Below are 26,016 nucleotides of genomic sequence, written 5' to 3'. Positions count from 1 at the left end.
GCGTCAGGGACCGGCCTAGAGCGGACAGGCGGAAGTCTCTCTCCGGCTCAATCCTACGCAGGGTGGGCGGGGCTCCCGAGGCGGAAGTGGTTGCCATGGTTGCCGGGGGCGGGCTTTGAGGCCTACTCGAGGAAGTCGAAGCCTGCGCAGAAGCGTGAGGAGCAATAATAATATAAAATATCATAGAAAATATGATCATATCATATAATATATATGTCTATAATTAATATGCTATATATTATAATATATGTCTATATGTGTGTGTGTATATATATGTGTATGTATAAACATTTATATTATATATATATATAAAATAAAATATAGAAAATATGATCATATAAAATATATGTCTATAATTAATATGCTATATATTATAATATATGTCTATATGTGTGTGTATAAACATTTATATATATATATATATATATATTAATATAAAATATCAGAAAATATGATCATACCATATAATATATGTCTATAATTAATATGCTATATATTATAATATGTCTATATGTGTGTGTGTGTATATATGTGTGTGTATAAACATTTATATATTATATATATTAATATAAAATATCAGAAAATATCATATCATATAATATATATGTCTATAATTAATATATTATATGTCTATATGCGTGTGTGTATATAAACATGTATATTATATATATTAATATGAGCATTTAAATACGGTAATCTAAACATAGGAATATAAACACATATATATAGGAATATAGACATTTAAATATATATAGGAATATATATATGTATATGCTTGCCATACATTTATTATTTTACTCTATTATTGTTATTACATTTATTATTTTACTCTATTATTGTTACTGTTGCATAGAAGGATATATACGTGGTGTGTGTGTGTATACATACATATAACAAACACATACATGGAAATACATAGCTGGATAGATAGATAGAATGATAGATAGAGGGAAATACATAGATGGATTTATATATGGAATATATATACCCACATATGGATATATGTTGTAACGGTCACACAGTGTTTTAATGTTTTAATGGGGTATGATATTGGTTTTTAAGTGTGTTTTTACGATTGTTTGTTTTTACTATATTTTGTATTATATGTGGCATTAATCTTGCCATTATGTAAGACCACTCTGGGTCTCTCTGGGGGAGAAGAGTGGTATATTAAATAAATAAATAAATAAAATAATATACATGGAAATACATAGATGGATATATATATATATATATATATATATGTATGTATGTATGTGTGTATATGAATATATACAGTAGAGTCTCACTAATCCAAGCTTGGATAAGCGAATATCTTGGATAATGAGGGATTAAGGAAAAGCCTATTAAACATCAAATTAGGTTATGATTTTACACATTAAGCACAAAAACTTCATGTTATACAACAAATTTGACAGAAAAAGTAGTTCAATACGCAGTAATGTTATGTTGTAATTACTGTATTTATGAATTTAGCACCAAAATATCACGATACATTGAAAACGTTGACTACAAAAATGACTTGGATTATCCAGAGGCTTGGATAAGCGAGGCTTGGATAAGTGAGACTCTACTGTACATGGAGATGCATTGGTGAACATATACTTGGAGATACTGCTTCGAAGAAGATTGCCAAAAGTATTGCATTGAATGCTTCCAATGTTGATCTCCTTTGTGGAGAGAAAAAGCGGGGTATAAATAATACAGTAATGATGATGATGATTATAATAATAATAATAATAATAATAATAAAATTCCATCTTTTACAGGGTGCTCCGTTTCCGGGAAAGGGGGATGACGCAGGCGCAGATCCAGCTGTGCTCGCTCCTTCTGCGCGAACACTTTGGGGAGATTGTGGGGGCCATTGGGACACAGCTCATCCGGAGGGGGGGGCAGCCCTTGGGGGTCCTGGCCCACCAGGCACGCAGGCCCCTCCACCAGGTATCTAGCTTGAAAGCAGCCCCTGTTATCTATATATATAAAAGAGTGATGGCATCACGGCGACCCACAAAACAACAAAACTACAAGCCCCCCAACCTCGAAATTTGACAACACAACCCATCATCCATGCCTCTAGGTTGATACAACAAAAAGAAAAGAAAAAGAAAGTCCTAATTACACACACACACACCACCATTGAGCTGGCAGCATTTGGGGGCTCGTTCTTATCGAGTGGAGAGAATGTCATTGACGGGGTTTGGAGCAGGAGCGTCGAGTTCTGGAGATTAACCAGTAAGGTTTTTATGCCCAACAGATTTTAAAAACTGACTTAAATTATGCAAATCTTTGCAGTGTTTGGAAGGTGGCATATTTGGGATGCTTGTACTGAAAGTATCACTGGATGAAGTAATCAGGCTTCACAGAAAAATCATAGTGTGCAGCTGCCAGAGGAGGGAAGCACATGACGGGAGAGGATTAAGGGGAACTAATGGGGGGCCTTTAGTGATGAAATGCAGCCCTGCAGAAAGCCAGGGCTCTTTCCCTGAAGCTGGAAGGAGCTGCTGGGCCGGAGACCTATTTCCTGCCAAAATCATGCCATGCAAATGTTGGAGAGCATCTATAGTGTGGTGTTTATTAGAGGGATGCAGTTCACTGCTAGGCTTGTTTCTGCAGGAGTGATGGTGATAATAATAATAATAATAATAATAACAACAACAACAACAACAACAACAACAGTCATAAAGAGCAAGAATGCAAACCATAAGCCAAAATAAAAAAGCCAAAAAAATGTTGGAAATACAGTGAGGTGCTGTGAGTTTTTCGGGCTGTATAGCCGTGTTCCAGAAGAATTCTCTCACATCGATAGGGGGAGGGCCTAATAATGTTTGTCTAGATGCTGTTTTTGTTTTAATATTTTAATATTAATAATTTTAAATTGTATTTATATGTTGATTGTTTCTATTGATTTTATGTTATGTTTTATTTGCTTTGTATAATGCATTGAATTTTTGCCTAGATGTATGTTGTATGCCGCTCTGAGTCCCCTACGGGGTGAGAAGAGCGGGATAGAAATGAAGTTAATAATAATAATAATAATAATAGTAATAATAATAATAATTAGAGAGAGAGGAATAATTGCTTTTATCCAATTGCTGCCAGTTAGAAGGCTAAGCTCCTCCGACTTGGTCTCCTAGCAACCCCCAAAAAATTAACAAAAAACACTAAAAAATTAATACAATCTATATACAGTAGAGTCTCACTAATCCAAGCCTCGCTTATCCAAGCCTCTGGATAATCCAAGCCATTTTTGTAGTCAATGTTTTCAATATATCGTGATATTTTGGTGCTAAATTCGTAAATACGGTAATTACAACATAACATTACTACGTATTGAATTACTTTTTCTGTCAAATTTGTTGTATAACATGATGTTTTGGTACTTAATTTGTAAAATCATAACCTAATTTGATGTTTAATAGGCTTTTCCTTGATCAGTCCTTATAATCCAAGATACTCGCTTATCCAAGCTTCTGCCGGCCCGTTTAGCTTGGATTAGTGAGACTCTACTGTATATAAAAGAGTGATGGCATCACGGCAGCGGACAAAACAACAAAAGTAAACACCCCACAACCTCGAAAATTGACAGCACAACCCCTCATCCATGCCTCGGCCTAGGACAAAACAACAAAATTACACATCCCAGAAACACTAAACTTGGCAGCACAACCCCTCATCCATGCCTCTACGTTCATACAACAAAAAGAAAAGAAAAGAAAGTCCTAATTAGAGGGAGAGGAATAATTGTTTATATCCAATTGCTGCCAGTTAGAAGGCTAAGCTTCACTCACTTGGTCTCCTAGCAACCCAGTCAGCCCAGGGGACCCTTTACCTTAACTACCACCAATTCCTCAATACTTTATTTCCCATACCACCATACTTCGCCACAGCAACGCGTGGCCGGGCACAGCTAGTAAAATACTATAATAACAGAAAATAACTAAAAATAATACAAGAAAATAATAAAATATAATAAATCAAAATATAACTTACAATAAAATTAATAAAAAATTGCAAATAACGTCAAATAAAAATTACACAACAATTTTTAACCAATACCACCACCACTTTGCCACAGCAACGCGTGGCCGGGCACAGCTAGTATAATATAAGACCCCTCTCACTTCCTGGTGTCTCAGCCCCAAAGTTCTTAACTAGGAGTCGTTTGTCAGTCGAGGACTGTCTGTGTGTGTCTATCTGTATGTATATCTTTCTGTCTGTCGGACGGTCCTTTCCTTAATGCTTCCGATTCCTCTGACAGGTGCGTAAGGCGCTGTGTGTGCTGATCCATCACGGCCTGGTGTCCTTCCATGCGCCGCGGAGGCGTGGGGCGCCGGTGGAGTACGAGGCTCGGTGCGAGTGTGTCCTGCGCCTCCTGCGCTTCCCGCGCTACATCTACACGGCCAAGACCCTCTACGGCGATGCCGGAGAACTCCTCGTGGAGGAACTGCTGCTCAACGGACAGATGCCCAAGGGAGCCCTGATCAGGAAGGTGGCCGACCGGCTGACCGACACCATGGAGGGTGAGCATGGGAGCCTATTGACCACTAGTGTTGCAAGGGACCCCCAGAGGTCACCCAGTCCATCCCCTCTGCTGTTGAAGAAGACACTACCAAAGCCCCCCCGACAGATGACCACCCAGCCTCTGCTCAGAAAACTCTGGGCTTCCAAGTAGTCTATATTCCACTACAATTGGAGAAGATGGTGTTACAATAATAATAATAATAATAATAATAATAATAATAATAATAATATGATAGACTCTCGGTTAACCCAAGTCACTCCTGAGATGAAAAAGTTAACCCATGGCACTCACGAGGATTGGAAGAAACCATAATAATAGTAATAGTAATATTATGGGTGGGTTATTTTGTTTTAGTTTCTTTATGGCATTGAATGTTTGCCCTGGGTCCCCTCGAGGACATAGAGTGGGAGAAGAAAAAAAGATTAGGATGAGGATTGGGAGAAGCCACAATAATAATAAGATGAATACAATAGAGTTTCAGATAACTCTTGGAAGAAACAAGATGAAGAAGAAGAGGAAGAGGAAGGAGGAAGAATTAGACTCAGCTAACCCAAGGCACCCATGGGGATTGGGAGAAGCCATAATAATAATAATAATAATAATAATAATAATAATAATAATAATAATACAAGGGATTCTCAGATAACCTATGGACCCCATGAGGATGGGAAGAGACAACAATAATAATAATAATAATAATAATAATAATACAATAGGGACCCAATGAGGATGGGAAGAGGCCTTATTATTATTATTAATAATAATAATAATAATAATAATAATACAATATGGAACCCATGAAGATGGGAAGAGGCCATAATAATAATAATAATAATAATACAATATGGAACCCATGAGGATGGGAAGAGGCCATAATAATAATAATAATCATAATCATAATCATAATAATAATAATAATAATACAATAGGGACCCAATGAGGATGGGAAGAGGCCATATTATTATTATTATTATTATTAATAATAATAATAATAATAATAATATGGAACCCATGAAGATGGGAAGAGGCAATAATAATAATAATAATAATAATAATAATAATAATAATAATACAATATGGAACCCATGAGGATGGGAAGAGGCAATAATAATAATAATAATAATAATAATAATAATAATAATAATAATAATACAATATGGAACTCATGAGGATGGGAAGAGGCCATAATAATAATAATAATAATAATACAATATGGAACCCATGAAGATGGGAAGAGGCCATAATAATAATAATAATAATACAATATGAAACCCATGAGGATGGGAAGAGGCCATCATAATAATAATAATAATACAATATGGAACCCATGAAGATGGGAAGAGGCCATAATAATAATAATAATAATACAATATGAAACCCATGAGGATGGGAAGAGGCCATCATAATAATAATAATAATACAATATGGAACCCATGAGGATGGGAAGAGGCGATAATAATAATAATAATAATAATACAGTAAACTCTCAGCTAACCCATGGAATCCATGGGTAATAATAATAATAGAGACATAGAATCCTAGAGTTGGAAGAGATCCCAAAGGCCATCCAGTCCAATCCCTTTCTGCTGTCAAAGCCCTCCCGACAGATGGCCACCCAGTCTCTGCTTTATAACAATAATAGACTAATTGTGAATATATATATGTGTGTTAATATAAGCTAATTCTGAATATTTCATCCCCTTCCCGAAATATATGCCTGGTAGAAGTGAGATCGTGGCTTGAACCAGTGTTGTTTTTCCTCCCAGAGGGCAAAACGATGGACGACGGCGAGGTCTCGGCCACCTTTGTGCGCCTGGCCGACACTCGCTTTGTCCAGCAGTGCCCTTTGACCCCCCGCGAAAGCCAAGTTTCCTCCTCCGAGACCGACGCCTGTGCCGCTCCCAAACCCAACCTCGCAGGTAAGGTGTTTAATTCATTGTGACCGAGCTCTCAACTCCAGTTGCTCTTATTTACTGTATATACTCAAGTATAAGCCTAGTTTTTTGGCCCTTTTTTAGGACTGAAAAAAAACCCTCCTCGACTTATACTCGGGTGAGGGTCCTGGTGGGCTTCTATTCAGGTCGGCTTATACTCAAGTATATATGATATATTTATTATTTTTCTCTATTATTATTGGTATTGTTACATTGATTATTTCACTCCATTCATTATTATTATTACATTTATTATTTTACTCTATTATTGTTGTTACTTTTACATTTATTTTACTCTATTTTTATTATTATTAATACATTTATTATTTTACTCTATTATTACATTTATTATTTTACTGCATTTATTATTATTATTATTACATTTATTATTTCACTCTTATGATTATTAAAAAGATACATAAGCACCTTTACATTGAAGAAGATGAAAATAATGATTTAGGCCCGGGCTGTGGCGCAGGTGGGAGAGCAAGCAGCTGCAATTAACTGCAATGAATCACTCTGACCAGGAGGTCATGAGTTCGAGGCCCGCTCGGAGCCTATGTTTGTCTTGTCTTTGTTCTATGTTAAAAGGCATTGAATGTTTGCCTATATGTGTAATGTGATCCGCCCTGAGTCGGGGTGAGAAGGGTGGAATATAAATGCTGTAAATAAATAAATAAATAAATAATCAGAGTTGAACAGTCCTATCTTAAATTACAGTTTGACGTAAAGATTCAAAAACATTTAAACTACTGAGGCCTCAATTAATGTAATTTTATTGGTATCTCGGCTTATACTGGAGCCAACCCGAATATAAGCCGAGGCACCTAATTTTACCACAAAAAAACTGGGAAAACATTGACTCCAGTATAAGCCGAGATACCAATAAAATTACTGTATATACTCGAGTATAAGCCAACCCGAATATAAGCCGAGGCACCTAATTTTACCACAAAAAAACTGGGAAAACATTGACTCCAGTATAAGCCGAGATACCAATAAAATTACTGTATATACTCGAGTATAAGCCAACCCGAATATAAGCCGAGGCACCTAATTTTACCACAAAAAAACTGGGAAAACATTGACTCCAGTATAAGCCGAGATACCAATAAAATTACTGTATATACTCGAGTATAAGCCAACCCGAATATAAGCCGAGGCACCTAATTTTACCACAAAAAAACTGGGAAAACATTGACTCCAGTATAAGCCGAGATACCAATAAAATTACTGTATATACTCGAGTATAAGCCAACCCGAATATAAGCCGAGGCACCTAATTTTACCACAAAAAAACTGGGAAAATACTGACTCCAGTATAAGCCGAGATACCAATAAAATTACTGTATATACTCGAGTATAAGCCAACCCGAATATAAGCCGAGGCACCTAATTTTACCACAAAAAACTGGGAAAACATTGACTCCAGTATAAGCCGAGATACCAATAAAATTACTGTATATACTCGAGTATAAGCCAACCCGAATATAAGCCGAGGCACCTAATTTTACCACAAAAAAACTGGGAAAACATTGACTCCAGTATAAGCCGAGATACCAATAAAATTACTGTATATACTCGAGTATAAGCCAACCCGAATATAAGCCGAGGCACCTAATTTTACCACAAAAAAACTGGGAAAACATTGACTCCAGTATAAGCCAAGATACCAATAATATTTATATACTCGAGTATAAGCCGACCCAAATATAAGCTGAGGCAACTAATTTTACCACAAAAAAACTGGGAAAACATTGACTCCAGTATAAGCCGAGATACCAATAAAATTACCGTATATACTCGAGTATAAGCCGACCCAAATATAAGCCGAGGCACCTAATTTTACCACAAAAAAACTGGGAAAACATTGACTCCAGTATAAGCCGAGATACCAATAAAATTACTGTATATACTTGAGTATAAGCCGACCCAAATATAAGCTGATGCAACTACAGTAGAGTCTCACTTATCCAACGTAAACGGGCCGGCAGAACGTTGGATAAGCGAATATGTTGGATAATAAGGAGAGATTAAGGAAAAGCCTATTAAACATTAAATTAGGTTATGATTTTACAAATTAAGCACCAACATATCATGTTATACAACAAATTTGACAGAAAAAGTAGTTCAATACACAGTAATGCTATGTAGTAATTACTGTGTTTATGAATTTAGCACCAAAATATCATGATATATTGAAAACATTGACTACAAAAATGCGTTGGATAATCCAGAACGTTGGATAAGCGAGTGTTGGATAAGTGAGACTCTACTGTAATTTTACCACAAAAAACCTGGGAAAACATTATAATTTTTATTATTATTATATATTATTATTTATACCCGATCTTTTCTCTCCACAAAGGAGACTCAAAGTAACTGCGTGTCTATTGTTGTTGTTGTTGTTTTTATTATTATTATTATTATTATTATTATTATTATTATTATTATTATTACCTAACTTTTTCTGTCCACAAAGAGACTCAATGCGGCTATGCATCTATTATTAGTATTAGAATGTATTATTATTTATATTATATATATTTATATGATATTCTTTTCTTTCTCGATCCACAGGGAAAGGGAAACGGAGGCATTCTGATGGCGAAGAGGAGGAAGTGGAGGAGGAAGGCGAGAGGAAGGCCAAGCGGTCCAAGCAGGAGGCAGGCGCCAAGGAGGTACACAGAGTTCCAGGATGTATTTTTAATATTTTGGTGTCAGGAAAGGGTGCCAAACAGCAACATGCATCCACTTCCAGACTGACTACAAAATGGAGTCCTGAGTCTGAACATGCTCAGTACAATCACCAAGGATGCTAAGGGGGCTTCTCAAGCTTCAGGATTCCTATTGTTGTTATTATTATTATTATTATTATTTTGGGATTGCCTATGCAGAATTCCCAGTATTATTATTACCATCATCATCATCATCATCAGTATTTTGGGACTGCCATGTCAATTAGTATTACAGTAGAGTCTCACTTATCCAAGCTAAACGGGCCGGCAGAATGTTGGATGAGCGAATATGTTGGATAATAAGGAGGCATTAAGGAAAGGCCTATTAAACATCAAATTAGGTCATGATTTTACAAATTAAGCACCAAAACATCATGTAATACAACAAATTTGACAGAAAAAGTAGTTCAATACGCAGTCATGTTATGTTGTATGTTTGTTATGTATGCAAGAGGCCACCCTACTGGGATCTGCACGCATCACCCGAAAATACATCACAGAGTCCTAAATGCTTGGGAAGTGTTCGACTTGTGATTTTGTGATACGAAATCCAGCATGTCTATCTTGTTTGCTGTGTCATGATAAAATAATAATAATAATAATAATAATACAGTCCTAGACACTTGGGAAGTGTTCGACTTGTGATTTTGTGATACGAAATCCAGCATATCTATCTTGTTTGCTGTGTCATAATAAAATAATAATAATAATAATAATACAGTCCTAGACACTTGGGAAGTGTTCGACTTGGGGTTTTGTGATACGAAATCCAGCATGTCTATCTTGTTTGCTGTGTCATAATAAAATAATAATTATTATTATTTTGGGATTGCCATGGCAGATTCCATTATTGTTATTGTTTTGCCAGCCCCATATGAATGGCACCTCTGCTTTCGTCTCTCTCCCCCATAATATTCAGCCTCCTGGACCTGAAGAAGGCATCTACTGGCAGGTCAACCTGGACCGCTTCCACCAACACTTCCGGGACCAAGCGATCGTCAGCGCCGTGGCCAACAGGATGGACCAGGTCTGTTCCTTTTTCTCTCCTTTAGGGAATTAATAAGAAGGCTTTCATGGCCGGGATCACAGGGTTGTTGTATGTTTTCCGGGCTGTCTGGCCATGTTCCAGAAGCATTCTCTTCTGATGTTTCGCCCACATCTAGGGCAGGCATTGTCAGGAGATACTTCTGGAACATGGCCACACAGCCCGGAAAACATACAACAACCCTGTAACGAAGTGTGAATTTTTTAGTTTACAGATGTCCTCTTTAATTGCATTTTAAAAGGGTCAATATTTCAGTTACTCTGCACTCATGAGTTGGTTGCCATCGAGAAGTGGGCGGAGACGTTTTGGTGGAGAAGTGCAGGTTTGAAAAAGAAGCAGTTAGTCTGTGCCCTGATGAGGTACAGTGAAGACTGACCCTCAGTTGAAGGGATCAGGGAGACTCAAATGCTTGTTTTTGAGTCAGTTTAAAATAAGTTTGGTGACTTATTTTAAGGTAGTCTGTGCCCTGATGAGGTACAGGGAAGACTGACCCTCAGTTGAAGGGATCAGGGAGACTCAAATGCTTATTTTTGAGTCAATTTAAAATAAGTTTGGTGACTTATTTTAAGGTAGTCTGTGCCCTGATGAGGTACAGTGAAGACTGACCCTCAGTTGAAGGGATCAGGGAGACACAAATGCTTATTTTTGAGTCAATTTAAAATAAGTTTGGTGACTTATTTTAAGGTAGTCTGTGCCCTGATGAGGTACAGTGAAGACTGACCCTCAGTTGAAGGGATCAGGGAGACACAAATGCTTATTTTTGAGTCAATTTAAAATAAGTTTGGTGACTTATTTTAGGGTAGTCTGTCTCCTGATAATCTGTGATTGTAATTCACAGGGTGACTGCAGTTTAGAGCAGTAAAGAAAGAAGTGACATTAAGAAGTTTGAAACACCTCATTCTAGCTTTGCAATTGTTAACCAAAGTGCCTCTAAAGAGAAAGTTAGTGTAACCATTAAGCTTTGTGCCAGAATAAACGTGTTATTGTTCTTTTAAACATCTCAGCTTCTGTCATATATATTACCATCAAAAACAAACAAGAAGAAAGAAGAAAAACAAAATTTAAAAGGTCTCCTCTCTAAGTAGCTAGTGGCTATATCTTCCCATAGTGGTGGCAAGCGTGGATAACCTTTACATCTGTTGGCCGCATTATAAACATCTTTACACTGGTAGCAGTGTATTATAATATATTATATATTATATATTAGCAGTGTAATATATTATAATAATATAATTAAATAAGCATCCAACATCAATTCTCCGCAAACCCAAATAAAATAAACATTTGTAAAGTACATCAGCCGTGTCAGAATAAAAGGTGGAACTATTAAAAATTGCAAGGGAATTCGCAGTGATATTCATAAGCATTCATGTAATGGCACACAGGGAACTCAGCTGTTAGACTGAAGAACCATGTCTTTGAATTGCCACGGACTACAAAAATATATTTGGTGAGCAGAGGATGATTGTTTCTTTGAAGTTGAAATTGCAGTTGTCCAAAAGATATACACTCCCTTGAAACCTCTGAGTGTAAAATATGCACGCAGAGATTTTTTTAAAGTCTTCTTTGAAAAATATCTTGTTTACTCACAAACATCTTATATTAATTCACCATACAGGCACATTTCTTATTAAAGTTCAGTCATAGATAGGATGTAGTTCTCTCTGTGTACCTTTTTAATCAATAGTCCATAGTCTTTAGGTATAGTTGTTCTGACTGAAGTCCATAAGCCGTGCTTCTCCTTCCTTTCTCTGGACAGACCAGCAGCGAAATCGTGCGGACGATGCTGCGGATGAGCGAGGTCACCACCGCCCCGGGCGCTCCCTACACGCAGCCGCTCTCGTCCAATGAGGTGGGATAATAAAATAATAATATATAATAATATAATACAAATAAAAATACAATATCATAATGTATAATATTACTTTTGTGCTATGCTAATAGAATCATAGAATCATAGAATAGTAGAGTTGGAAGAGACCTCATGGGCCATCCAGTCCAATCGCTTGCCAAGAAGCAGGAAATCTCATTCAAAGCACCCCTGACAGATGGCCATCCAGCCTCTGCTTAATAGTATAATATATATACATACAATAATATTATAATGTAATACAACATAAGACTAAAAAGTATAATAATATAGGTAATTTATCTGCAGACTTCCACATGAAGTGAGAGTCAAAAACACTTCCAGGGTTTTACAAATGCTATAAAACCATAAGAGAAATACATAATAATAATAATAATAATAATAATAATAATAATAATAATAATAATAATAATAATAATAATAATAAATGTAATTTATCTACAGACTTCCACATGAAGTGAGAGTCAAAAACATTTCCAGGATTTTACGAACGCTATAAAACCATAAGATAAATACATTATAATTATAATTATAAATATAATAATAAGTATTATAATAATAAGTATAATAATATATATATAATTTATCTACCAACTTCCATATGAAGTGAGAGTCAAAAATATTTCCAGCATTTTACAAACGTTATAAAACCATAAGAGAAATACATAATAATAATAATAATAATAATAATAATAATAATAATAAGTATAATAAGTATAATAATATATATGTAATTTATCTACCAACTTCCACATGAAGTGAGAGTCAAAAACACTTCCAGGGTTTTACAAACACTATAAAACCATAAGAGAAATACATAATAATAATAATAATAATAATAATAATAATAATAATATATGTAATTTATCTACCGACTTCCATATGAAGGGAGAGTCAAAAACGCTTCCAGGGTTTTACAAATGGTATAAAACCATAAGAGAAATACATAATAATAATAATAATAAGAAGAAGAAGAAGAAGAAGAAGTATAATAATATATATGTAATTTATCTACCGACTTCCAATTGAAGTGAGAGTCAAAAACACTTCCAGGGTTTTACAAACGCTATAAAACCATAAGAGAAATACATTTTAATTATAATTATAAATATAATAATAAGTATTATAATAATAAGTATAATAATATATATATAATTTATCTACCGACTTCCATATGAAGTGAGAGTCAAAAATATTTCCAGCATTTTACAAACGCTATAAAACCATAAGAGAAATACAAAATAATAATAATAAGTATAATAATATTAATACGTATAATAATATATATGTAATTTATCTACCGACTTTCAATTGAAGTGAGAGTCAAAAATATTTCCAGCATTTTACAAACGTTATAAAACCATAAGAGAAATACATAATAATAATAATTATAATAATTATAATTATAATATATATGTAATTTATCTACCGACTTCCACATGAAGTGAGAGTCAAAAACACTTCCAGGGTTTTACAAACACTATAAAACCATAAGAGAAATACATAATAATAATAATAATAATAATAATAATAAGTATAATAATAAGTATAATAATAAGTATAATAATAATAATAATAAGTAAATTATTTACAGATAATAATAATACCATTCTCATGTCAACAGCTCACATTTCAATGCATTGAAAACGTGGTCAACTTCAACTCATCCGATGCATTTGTTGAAACTCCTGCTGCATTTTCCCACTTATATAAAACCTTATAAATAATATGTAGTTACAGTAAAGCAGAGGTTCATTTGTGTATAAATAACCAATGGAAACGTATGGATTATTTCCTTGTAAAGATATTCCGGTCGCTCCCTTCCGGCTACAACATTTCCAAGCAGATCCTTGACCAGTATCTGACGCTTCTGGCCGACGACCCGGTAAGAAAAAGTCTTGCAGCCTTTGTAATTAATTGCTTTGTTCTTAAAGTGAACATACTTTGCATTTTGTTTTACAGCTGGAATTTGTTGGGAAATCTGGCGAAAGCGGCGGAGGGATGTACGTCATCAGTATCCTTTTTTGCAAGGTCTGATCGTATAAATAGAAGCCGTTTTTGGCTCCGTAAGAACGTTCCATATTAAAGGTAATATTAAAGTCTTCCATATTTATTTCCATAACTTTTTCCCAAAACAGACCTCCACAAAGCCTTGGCCTCTCTGGCCACTGCCACGCTGGAATCGATCGTCCAGGAAAGGTAAATAATAATAATAATAATACTAATACTACTAATAATAATAATAATATACTCATGACACCTGCATAGTGATGTCGACAGACTTGACCTACGCAGAAAATCGTAGAAAACTGCTTAAGGTGTATAATGATAATTAATATTAATAATAATAATAAATACATGCATATGTAAATATATATATATATATGTAAATAATGTATAATAATGATTAGCAAGACTTGGAAAGTGGCAACTCTCAAATTGATTGTCCAGGAAAATAATAATAATAATAATAATAATAATAATAATAATAATAATAATAATAATATACTCGTGACTCCTGCATAGTGATGTCGACAGACTTGACCTGCGCAGAAAATCGTAGAAAACTGCTTAAGGTGTATAATGATAATTAATATTAATAATAATAATAAATACATGCATATGTAAATATATATATATATGTATATAATGTATAATAATGATTAGCAAGACTTGGAAAGTGGCAACTCTCAAATTGATTGTCCAGGAAAATAATAATAATAATAATAATAATAATAATAATAATAATAATAATAATATACTCGTGACTCCTGCATAGTGATGTCGACAGACTTGACCTGCGCAGAAAATCATAGAAAACTACTTAAGGTGTATAATGATAATTAATATTAATAATAATAATAAATACATGCATATGTACATATATATATATATATATATATATATATATATATATATATGTATGTATGTATGTATGTATGTATGTATGTATGTATATAATGTATAATAATGATTAGCAAGACTTGGAAAGTGGCAACTCTCAAATTGATTGTCCAGGAAAATAATAATAATAATAATAATAATAATAATATACTCGTGACTCCTGCATAGTGATGTCGACAGACTTGACCTGCGCAGAAAATCATAGAAAACTGCTTAAGGTGTATAATGATAATTAATATTAATAACAATAATAAATACATGCATATCTAAATACATATATGTATATAATGTATAATAATGTAATAATGATTAGCAAGACATAATAAATACATGCATATGTAAATACATATATGCATATAATGTATAATAATGATTAGCAAGACTTGGAAAGTGGCAACTCTCAAATTAATTGTCCTGGAAAATAATAATAATAATAATAATAATAATAATAATAATAATAATAATAATAAGTAAACCTTGGAAGGTGGAAAATCTGGAATCGATAATCCAGGAAAGGATGATGATGGTGGTGGTGGTGATGATCATGATGATAATGATGGACTATTGAAAAAAAAATGTTTCTAAATAGATTGGATTTATTTCTATATTTCTGTTTGGGGTTGGACTACATGGCCTTTGGGATCCCCTATTTTCCAACTTGAAATGGAGAGGCTTTTGAAGCAAAGTGACTTGTTTAGAATATTGCGTGGCACAGGCCGAGAGGAAAATAAATAGATGGGAATTGCAGAGTGTTTCTATTATTATTATTATTATTATTATTATTATTATTATTATTATTATTATTGTCTCCCACCCCGCAATCCAGGTTTGGCTCCCGCTGTGCACGGATCTTCCGCTTGCTTTTGAGGAAGAAGCACTTGGAGCAGAAGCAGATCGAGGACTTTGCCATGATCCCGGCCAAGGAGGCCAAGGAGATGATGTACAAGATGCTCTCCGCCAACATCGTCGCCTTACAAGTCAGGCCTCCCTATTATTATTATTATTATTATTATTATTTTATTGTAGTTTTTATTGAAAGTTTTCTATGTGGACATAATTATAAAAAGGAAAGCATGGGGGATCCTAGAGGAATAGGATACAGCTCAGGTTTTGGGCAGGGGAAGGGGAGAAAGGTTTGAGTTCCAATCTTCCTTGCTGCTATTATTATTATTATTATTATTATTATTATTGACACAACGACGTTGTATGACACAGCAAACAAGATAGATATGCTGGATTTCGTTTCACAAAACCACAAGTCGAACACTTCCCAAGTGCCTAGGACTGTGTGATGTATTTTCTGATGATGTGTGCAGATCCCAGTCGGGTGGCCTTTTGCAGTTGGCAGATCGTGATTTTGTCAATGTCTATTGTTTCCAAATGCTGGCTGAGATCTTTTGGCACGGCACCCAGTGTGCCCATCACCACCGGGACCACCTGCACTGGTTTCTGCCAGAGTCTTTGCAGTTCAATCTTGAGGTCCTGAGAGCGGCTGAGTTTTTCCTGTTGTTTTTCATCAATGCGACTGTCACCTGGGATGGCAACATCAATGATCCAAACCTTGTTCTTTTCCACAACTGTGATGTCTGGTGTGTTGTGTTCCAGAACTTTGTCAGTCTGGATTCGGAAGTCCCACAGTATCTTTGCGTGTTCATTTTCCACAACCTTTGCAGGTTTGTGATCCCACCAGTTCTTAACTGCAGGGAGGTGAAACTTGAGGCATAGGTTCCAATGAATCATTTGGGCCACATAGTTGTGCCTCTGTTTGTAGTCTGTCTGTGCAATTTTCTTACAGCAGCTGAGGATATGATCAATGGTTTCATCGGTTTCCTTGCACAGTCTGCACTTTGGGTCATCAGCTGATTTTTCGATCTTGGCCTTAATTGCCTTTGTCCTGATGTCTTGCTCCTGGGCTGCAAGGATCAGGCCTTCTGCCTCCTTCTTCAGGGTCCCATTCGTGAGCCAGAGCCAGGTCTTCTCCTTATCAGCTTTTCCTTCCATTTTGTCAAGGAACTTTCCATGCAGTGTTTTGTTGTGCCAGCTGTCAGCTCTAGTTTGTAGTGCGGTTTTCTTGTACTGGTTTTTTGTCTGCTGTGCTTTGAGGAGTTTCTGATTTTTGACTTCAATCAAAGCAGGTTCTTCACTTTGCTTTAATTATTATTATTATTATTATTATTATTATTATCCTTATTACTATTAGAGTTGGTGGAATGGCCCTTGTCGTCGCTGTCAATGTGCCAACGTTGTTTATTATTATTATTATTATTATTATTATTATTATTATTATTATTATTATTATTATTATTAGGCTTGTTGGAATGGCCCTTGTGGTCACTGCCAGTGTGTAAACGTTTATTATTACTATTACTATTATTTATTTATTTATTTACATCACTTTTACCCCGCCTTTCTCTCCAAGGAGACTCAAAGCGGCTTACAGTAAATAGGCAAAAATTCAATGCCTAAAAACAATGTAAAAACAACAATTCATAGAAAACAATCTACAAAACAACAGTTCATATAAAACAGATACCATTACAAAATAAAATCACATTATATCAAATTTTAAGAATGTCCAAGATTAAAATCCATTCATCCAGAATCCTCGATTCTTCGTACAGGTCATGTAAAGTCCATGTTCTCATTCATTAAAAGCTTGCGTGCACAACCATGTCTTTAAGGCTTTCCTGAAGCCTAGGAGAGTTGGTATCTGCTGTATGTTGGTGTTATCATGCTTTATTATCATTATCATTATTATTATTACTACTACTATTGTTACTTTATTATGATGGTTGTTGGAATGTCCGTATGGTCACTGCCAATGTGCAAGTGCTTCTTCTTCTTCTTCTTCTTCTTCTTCTTCTTCTTCTTATTATTATTATTATTATTATTATTATTATTATTATGGTTTTTGGAATGGTCTCTATGGTTGCCACCAATGTGCAACCTATTCTATTATTTTGTATTATTTTAAATCTGTTTTTAATTGCTTATGTTATTATTCTTTGGTATTGTTGTATATTGGCATCGAATTCTGCCAGTTTTGTAAGCCGCCCTGAGTCCCTTCGGGTGAGAAGGGCGGGATAGACGTGCCGAAATAAATAAATAAATAAATATTCTATTATTGTTAATATTAATATTATTATTATTATGGTTGTTGGAATGGACCCTGTGGTTGCTGCCAATGTGCAGACTATATTTTTATTATTAATATTATTATTATTAAGGTTGTTGGAATGGCCCCTGTGGTTGCTGCCAAAGTGCAAACGTTTATTGTTGTTGTTGTTATTATGGTTGTTGGAATGGTCCCTGTGTTTGCCACCAATGTGAAAATAATAATAATAATAATAATAATAATAATAATAATAATAATAATAATAATGACACAGCAAACAAGATAGATGTGCTGGATTTCGTATCACAAAATCACAAGTCGAACACTTCCCAAGTGTCTAGGACTGTGTGATGTATTTTCGGATGATGCTGCAGATCCCAGTCGGGTGGCCTTTTGCAGTTAGCAGATCGTAATTTTGTCAATGTCTATTTGTTTCCAAATGCCGGCTGAGATCTTTTGGCATAGCACCCAATGTGCCGATCACCACCGGGACCACCTGCACTGGTTTCTGACAGAGTCTTTGCAGTTCAATCTTGAGGTCCTGATAGTGGCTGAGTTTTTCCTGTTGTTTTTCGTCAATGCGAAAAATTATTATTATTATTATTATTATTACTATTTTATTGTTATTCTTGCTCTTCCTACAACAGGAAATCCCCAAAACCCCGGACCACGCTCCTTCCCGGACCTTCTACCTCTATGGGGTGGACACGCTCTCGGCCGCCCGCATGTTGCTCCACCGCTCTTACAAGGCAAGCAGCGCTTCCCAGCCTTTTCCCCATTAATCCATACATGAAAAAGGATAAAAATCCTTACCCGTAACCTTAGAATCATAGATGGATATATTATATACGATCATATTTTTGTATTATTGTCCTGGTGATTATTATTATATTGTCATGGTGAACATATTATATTATGTTTATGTATTACAATTATTCTGCTTTGATGAAGGCATTATATTATTAGTAGTATCATGATTATGGTGATAATTTATATAATGAATATTTATATAATGATATGCCCATCACCACCGGGACCACCTGCACTGGTTTCTGCCAGAGTCTTTGCAGTTCCATCTTGAGGTCCTGAGAGCGGCTGAGTTTTTCCTGTTGTTTTTCGTCAATGCGACTGTCACCTGGGATGGCAACATCAATGATCCAACCCTTTTTCTTTTCCACAACTGTGATGTCTGGTGTGTTGTGTTCCAGAACTTTGTCAGTCTGGATTCGGAAGTCCCACAGTATCTTTGCGTGCTCATTTTCCAAGACTTTTGCAGGTTTGTGATCCCACCAGTTCTTTGCTGCTGGGAGGTGGATCTTGAGGCATAAGTTCCAATGGATCATTTGGGCCACACAGTTGTGCCTCTGTTTGTAGTCTGTCTGTGCGATTTTCTTACAGCAGCTGAGGATATGATCCATGGTTTCGTTGTTTTCCTTGCACAGTCTGCATTTTGGGTCATCAGCTGATTTTTCGATCTTGGCCTGAATGGCCTTTGTCCTGATGTCTTGCTCCTGGGCTGCAAGGATCAGGCCTTCTGTCTCCTTCTTCAGGGTCCCATTCGTGAGCCAGAGCCAGGTCTTCTCCTGATCAGCTTTTCCTTCCATTTTGTCAAGGAACTTTCCATGCAATGTTTTGTTGTGCCAGTTGTCAGCTCTAGTTTGTAGTGCGGTTTTCTTGTACTGGTTTTTTGTCTGCTGTGCTTTGAGGAGTTTCTGATTTTTGACTTCAATCAAAGCAGGTTCTTCACTTTGCTTTCCATATTCTGCCAGGGCATGTCCTTCTTCTTTGACTGCTTGTTTTACTTGCAAGAGTCCTCTGACCCCTGATCTTCTAGGCAGATACAGCCGGTCAACATCACTGCAAGGGTGCAATAATAATAATAATAAGTAGTAGTAGTAGTAGTAGTAGCATTAGCGTCATGATGGGTACACGAATCCCCCTTCTTTCTGTTCCAGAGCGTGGCCAACCTGATGGAAAGGCGGCTCCACGAGACCAAGGAGAACCGGTGAGCAGGCGTGTGTGTGGGGCTGTTTGTGGGGGGACTCAGAGCTACCAAGGGGTTCTAGGTCTCCCAGCACAATAACTCCTCACGTTCTTCCCCTTCCTCCTTCCTTCGCTTCCTGTCCCAGGCGCCTGCTGGAGAAGTCCCAGCGGGTGGAGGCCATCCTGGCGTCCTTGCAGTCATCCGGAGGGGCCGAGGAGGCCCAGCTGCAGGAGATCGAGGAGATGATCACGGGCCCCGAGCGCCAGCAGCTGGAGGACCTCAAGCGCAACGTCCACAAGTGAGTCCTCCCTCCTAAAGTGAACTAAACATGGGCCGAACGAGCGGAAGGCCCTGATCCAACCCTGTTTCTTCCCCTTTTGAAACCCAAGGATCGACGCCAGCGAGAACCAAGTGGACGAGACCATCTTCATCCTGGAGTCGTACATCAACAGCACCATCAAGCGATGAAACGGACCTCTCTTCCTCCTTTATTTTCATAAATAAATTGTTTTGGTGCACAGAAATTGTGTTCTTCAGTGCAATCCTATATGCTGCTGCTCAGTTGTGTAGTCGTCTCCGACTCTTGGTGACCCCATGGACCAGTCCAGGCCAGAGCTCGTCTCCGACTCTTGGTGACCTCATGGACCAGTCCAGGCCAGAGCTCGTCTCCGACTCTTGGTGACCTCATGGACCAGTCCAGGCCAGAGCTCGTCTCCGACTCTTGGTGACCTCATGGACCAGTCCAGGCCAGAGCTCGTCTCCGACTCTTGGTGACCCCATGGACCAGTCCAGGCCAGAGCTCGTCTCCGACTCTTGGTGACCCCATGGACCAGTCCAGGCCAGAGCTCGTCTCCGACTCTTGGTGACCCCATGGACCAGTCCAGGACAGAGCTCGTCTCCGACTCTTGGTGACCTCATGGACCAGTCCAGGCCAGAGCTCGTCTCCGACTCTTGGTGACCTCATGGACCAGTCCAGGCCAGAGCTCGTCTCCGACTCTTGGTGACCCCATGGACCAGTCCAGGCCAGAGCTCGTCTCCGACAGCTTTTGCACTTTCTTCTTTCTTTCCCCTTGGTGAGAAGGCTCCTCAGCTCCTCCTCGCTTTCGGCCATCAGAGTGGGATCATCTGCATACCTAAGGTTGTTCATGTTTCTTCCAGCAATTTTAACTCCAGCCTTGGATTCCTCAAGCCCCGCATGTCGCATGATGTGTTCTGCGTACAAGTTGAATAGGGAGGGTGAGAGTATCCAGCCCTGATGTCCGCACTCCTTTCCCACTCAGCTTCCAATGCAATCCTAGGCAAGGCTTATCTGAAGCCAGTTGCTGCCTCAACTTCTGCGAAAACCAAACATCATACTTCACTGTCTCTTCCAACTCTAGGATTCTATGATTCTTATTTTGCATTAGATCTGCCATTAAGACCCACTAGAGTTTGCAATGAAGGGGGGGGGTGTTCCACGGCCTCGAGGGGGGGGGGACCAGGCGTCGGGCCCATATGCCGGGGTGGCCGGGTGGGAGAGCGCCGACAGATGGCTCCCTGGATTTATTATATCCTGATTTCAATGGGAAAGAAACACTCTGCGCGCGAACTGGGGAGCAGCTGCTTGGATGGCCGGCGGTCAGTGTTGCCGTCCGGAGGGAGAGTGGCCGCCACCTGATGCCCAAAGGGAGACCGGTCAGACGAGCCGAAGTGGAAGTGGACGGGATAGATATGCTGGATTTCGTAAATAATAATAATAATAATAATAATGCTGTCTCTGAGTCTCCTTGTGGAGAGAAAAAATGGGATCTAAATACACATAATAATAATAATAATAATAATAATAATAATAATAATAATAATAATAATAATGATGATGTCTCGGAGTCTCCTTGTAGGGAGAAAAAGTGAGGTATAAATAAACAATAATAATGCATTCCAAAACTAATAATAGATACATAACTGCTTTGAGTCCCCTTGTGGAAAGACATTTTATTATTATTATTATTTGTATTTAGATCCCGTTTTTTCTCTCCACAAGGAGACTCCGAGACAGCATTATCATTATTATTATTATTATTATTATTATTATTTGTATTTAAATCCCGCTTTTTCTCTCCACAAGGAGACTCAGAGACAGCATTATTATTATTATTATTATCATTATTATGTGTATTTAAATCCCGCTTTTTCTCTCCACAAATAGACTCAGAGACAGCATTATTATTATTATTATTATGTGTATTTAAATCCCGCTTTTTCTCTCCACAAGGAGACTCAGAGACAGCATTATTATTATTATTATTATCATTATTATGTGTATTTAAATCCCGCTTTTTCTCTCCACAAATAGACTCAGAGACAGCATTATTATTATTATTATTATTATGTGTATTTAAATCCCGCTTTTTCTCTCCACAAGGAGACTCAGAGACAGCATTATTATTATTATTATTATCATTATTATGTGTATTTAAATCCCGCTTTTTCTCTCCACAAGTAGACTCCGACATATTACTATATCCTGCTTTTTCTCTCCACAAGAAGATTGAAAGCAGCTATGTATCTATTATTAGTATTAGAATATATTATTATTATGTGTATTTAGATCCCATTTTTTCTCTCCACAAGGAGACCCAAAGACATTTATTACTATTATTATTATTATTATTATTATTATTATTATTTAGATCCTGTGTTTTCTCTCCACAAAGAGACTCCGAGACATTATTATTATTATTATTATTATTATTATTATGTGTATTTAGATCCCGTTTTTTCTCTCCACAAGGAGACTCAGAGACAGCATTATTATTATTATTATTATTATTATTATGTGTATTTAGATCCCGCTTTTTCTCTCTACAAGGAGACTCAGAGACAGCATTATTATTATTATTATTATTATTATTATGTGTATTTAAATCCCGCTTTTTCTCTCCACAAGTAGACTCCGACATATTACTATATCCTGCTTTTTCTATCCACAAGAAGATTCAAAGCAGCTATGTATCTATTATTAGTATTAGAATATATTATTATTATTATTATTATTATTATTATTATGTGTATTTAGATCCCATTTTTTCTCTCCACAAGGAGACTCAGAGACAGCATTATTATTATTATTATTATTATTATTATTATTATTTGTATTTAGATCCCGTTTTTTCTCTCCACAAGGAGACTCAGAGACAGCATTATTATTATTATTATTATTATTATTTGTATTTAGATCCCGTTTTTTCTCTCCACAAGTAGACTCAGAGACAGCATTATTATTATTATTATTATTATTATTATTATTATTATTATTATGTGTATTTAGATCCCATTTTTTCTCTCCACAAGGAGACTCAGAGACAGCATTATTATTATTATTATTATTATTATTATTTGTATTTAGATCCCGTTTTTTCTCTCCACAAGTAGACTCAGAGACAGCATTATTATTATTATTATTATTATTATTATTATTATTATTATTGTGTATTTAGATCCCATTTTTTCTCTCCACAAGGAGACTCAGAGACAGCATTATTATTATTATTATTGTTATTGTTACTATTATTTATATCATGCTTTTTTCTCCACAAAGAGACTCAAATCTCACAGCAACCCATCTTATCTATTAGTATTTCTATCCTTCCATCTTATCCGTCTATTTCTCTTTCTATCTAATCTGTTGCGGGATCCGTTCCGGGCCCGAGTCCGAAGTGTGTTCATCCAAAACGAGTGTGTTTTTTTTTTTAGTGTTTTATTTCCCTTTAAACCCATTGGGAATCTTTCTGCGCTTCGGAGCGTGAGATGCGATTAGGGCCGGGCTTTTGGATTTTCCGCCTGCGAAATTGCCCAGCTGCGGCCCAGAAGAGGAGGAAAAAAGAAAGAACGAGAAAACGAGCCGGAAAAAAAGAAAAGACAGGCACACAAAACTGATCCCTTATCATTTTATATAGATATATATATATATTACGCATATATATATATATAAACAAGAGCAGCAATAACGCAAATCAACTCTCGGAGGGAGAAAAAAAGTGCAAAAGAAGGATTGCAAGAAAATCCATCGATCACATATTATTTCCAAACAATAAATAAATAAATAGAATCAATAGATATAAATAAATAATGGTCCACGGCATACGTAATAAATTATCTCAGGATCGATTTATCCATTTATGTCGTTTTCGTGGATTTACGAGGAAAGAATACGGGAGGACTACAACTCCCATTATCCCCGGCCCAAACGTGTAATAAATAATAATATTAATAATAATAATAATAATAATAATAATAATAATAATAATAAATTAATATTAGCAACAATAATTGGCGGTCAATGCATCGAAGCCTCAGCCTCCTCCGAACTATAAATCCCAAAATCTCCGAACTACTTATGTACTTGCGCTGGTCTAGGACCGCAATAAAGATTTTGATTTGAAAGTTTCGTACTAAATAATATATCCCATGATTTCCATACTATAAAATGGGATCGTAATGCTCTGCATGGAAACCCATTGGAGTTAAAGAGGTACGAACCCAGTACAACTGTGCAATGCAGACAGGAATATATCTGTATATATATTTACACACATCCAGAGAGAAATGTCTTATAAAGGAGTCCAAAGGGGAACCCCAAAGGTCATCTAGTCCAATCTCTTGAGCAGAAATCAACCATATATATATATATAAAAGAGTGATGGCATCACGGCGACCCACAAAACAACAAAACTACAGGCCCCCCAACCTCGAAATTTGACAACACAACCCATCATCCACGCCTCTAGGTTGATACAACAAAAAGAAAAGAAAAATAAAGTCCTAATTAGAGGGAGAGGAATAATTGCTTTTATCCAATTGCTGCCAGTTTAAAGGCTAAGCTCCGCCCACTTGGTCTCCTAGCAACCCAATAAAAAATAATAATAAAAACACTAAAAATTAATACAATAAAACACTATAATAACAGAAAATAACTAAAAATAATACAAGAAGATAATAAAATATAATAAATAAAAATATAACTTACAATAAAATTAATAAAAAAATTGCAAATAACGTCAAATAAAAATTACACAACAATTTTTAACCAATACCACCACCACTTTGCCACAGCAACGCATGGCCGGGCACAGCTAGCACATATATATATATATATATATATATATATATATATATATATATATATATATATAAAAGCTTGTGGACCCGGCCATGCCCGGGTTATAAGGAGAAGGCATTTTTTGGGGGATGTTAGGTAATACGACTGAAGTTTGGTCCAAATCCATCGTCAGCTGGGTTCCATGCTGTCTGTATAAGGGTGAACTACAACTCCCAGATCCAAGGTCCATCACCCCCAAACCAGCCCTGTATGCACAGTTGGCCATGTTTGTGCCAAGTTTGGTCCGGATCTGACGTCAACTGGGTTCGGTGCTTTCTGGATGCAGGTGAACTATAACTCCCAAAATCAAGGTCCATTCCCATTAACCCCAGTTGGTCCTGGGGCTTCTCTGTGCCAAGTTTGGTCCCAGTCCATTGTTGGTGGGTGTCCCAGTATCAGTGAAGGTACTGCAAGTCCCATCATTCGTGGCAAGTGTGGTCCAGATCCATCCATTGTTGTTAGCGGCACCCAAAGGTCATCTAGTCTGAGCAATGGGAGTCAAATGGCAGTTGGTAAAGCCATAAGATTTCTTAGGGGCACCCAAAGGTCATCTAGTCTGACCAAATGGGAGTCAAATGGCAGTTGGTAAAGCCATAAGATTTCTTAGGGGCACCCAAAGGTCATCTAGTCTGACCAAATGGGAGTCAAATGGCAGTTGGTAAAGCCATAAGATTTGTTTGGGGTAGGCAAAGGTCATCTAGTCTGAACAATGAGAACCAAATGGCAGTTGGTAAAGCCGTAAAATTTGTTCGCGGCACCCAAAGGTC

At 36.5% G+C, this 26,016-nt stretch overlaps 2 protein-coding genes across 2 annotated transcripts in view; one reads left to right on the top strand and one right to left on the bottom strand.

Annotated features, from left to right (window-relative positions):
* Nucleotides 1-19: 19 nt before the first annotated feature.
* On the top strand, nucleotides 20-20,636 carry polr3c (RNA polymerase III subunit C). The gene is made up of 15 exons (XM_062964798.1): nucleotides 20-154; nucleotides 1,770-1,941; nucleotides 4,259-4,520; nucleotides 6,289-6,441; nucleotides 9,037-9,137; nucleotides 10,114-10,221; nucleotides 11,999-12,091; nucleotides 13,914-13,994; nucleotides 14,072-14,123; nucleotides 14,248-14,308; nucleotides 15,840-15,990; nucleotides 18,776-18,877; nucleotides 20,084-20,133; nucleotides 20,258-20,410; nucleotides 20,502-20,636. Exons 2-15 carry the CDS (start codon nucleotides 1,795-1,797, stop codon nucleotides 20,578-20,580), a joined length of 1,593 nt encoding a protein of 530 aa, XP_062820868.1. The 5' UTR covers nucleotides 20-154; nucleotides 1,770-1,794; the 3' UTR covers nucleotides 20,581-20,636.
* A 3,388-nt stretch (nucleotides 20,637-24,024) lies between these two features.
* The window catches only part of nhlh1 (nescient helix-loop-helix 1), a 3,122-nt gene continuing 1,130 nt past the window's right edge, over nucleotides 24,025-26,016 (bottom strand). The window contains exon 1 of the mRNA XM_062964795.1: nucleotides 24,025-26,016. This exon is cut by the window's right edge and continues 1,130 nt beyond it. The gene's annotated coding sequence lies outside the window, so the exon portion shown is untranslated.

This window comes from Anolis carolinensis, unplaced genomic scaffold (genome assembly GCF_035594765.1).
Source record: "Anolis carolinensis isolate JA03-04 unplaced genomic scaffold, rAnoCar3.1.pri scaffold_14, whole genome shotgun sequence".
Classification (NCBI taxonomy): Eukaryota; Metazoa; Chordata; class Lepidosauria; order Squamata; family Dactyloidae; genus Anolis; species Anolis carolinensis.
This window is presented reverse-complemented; position numbering and strand designations above follow the sequence as displayed.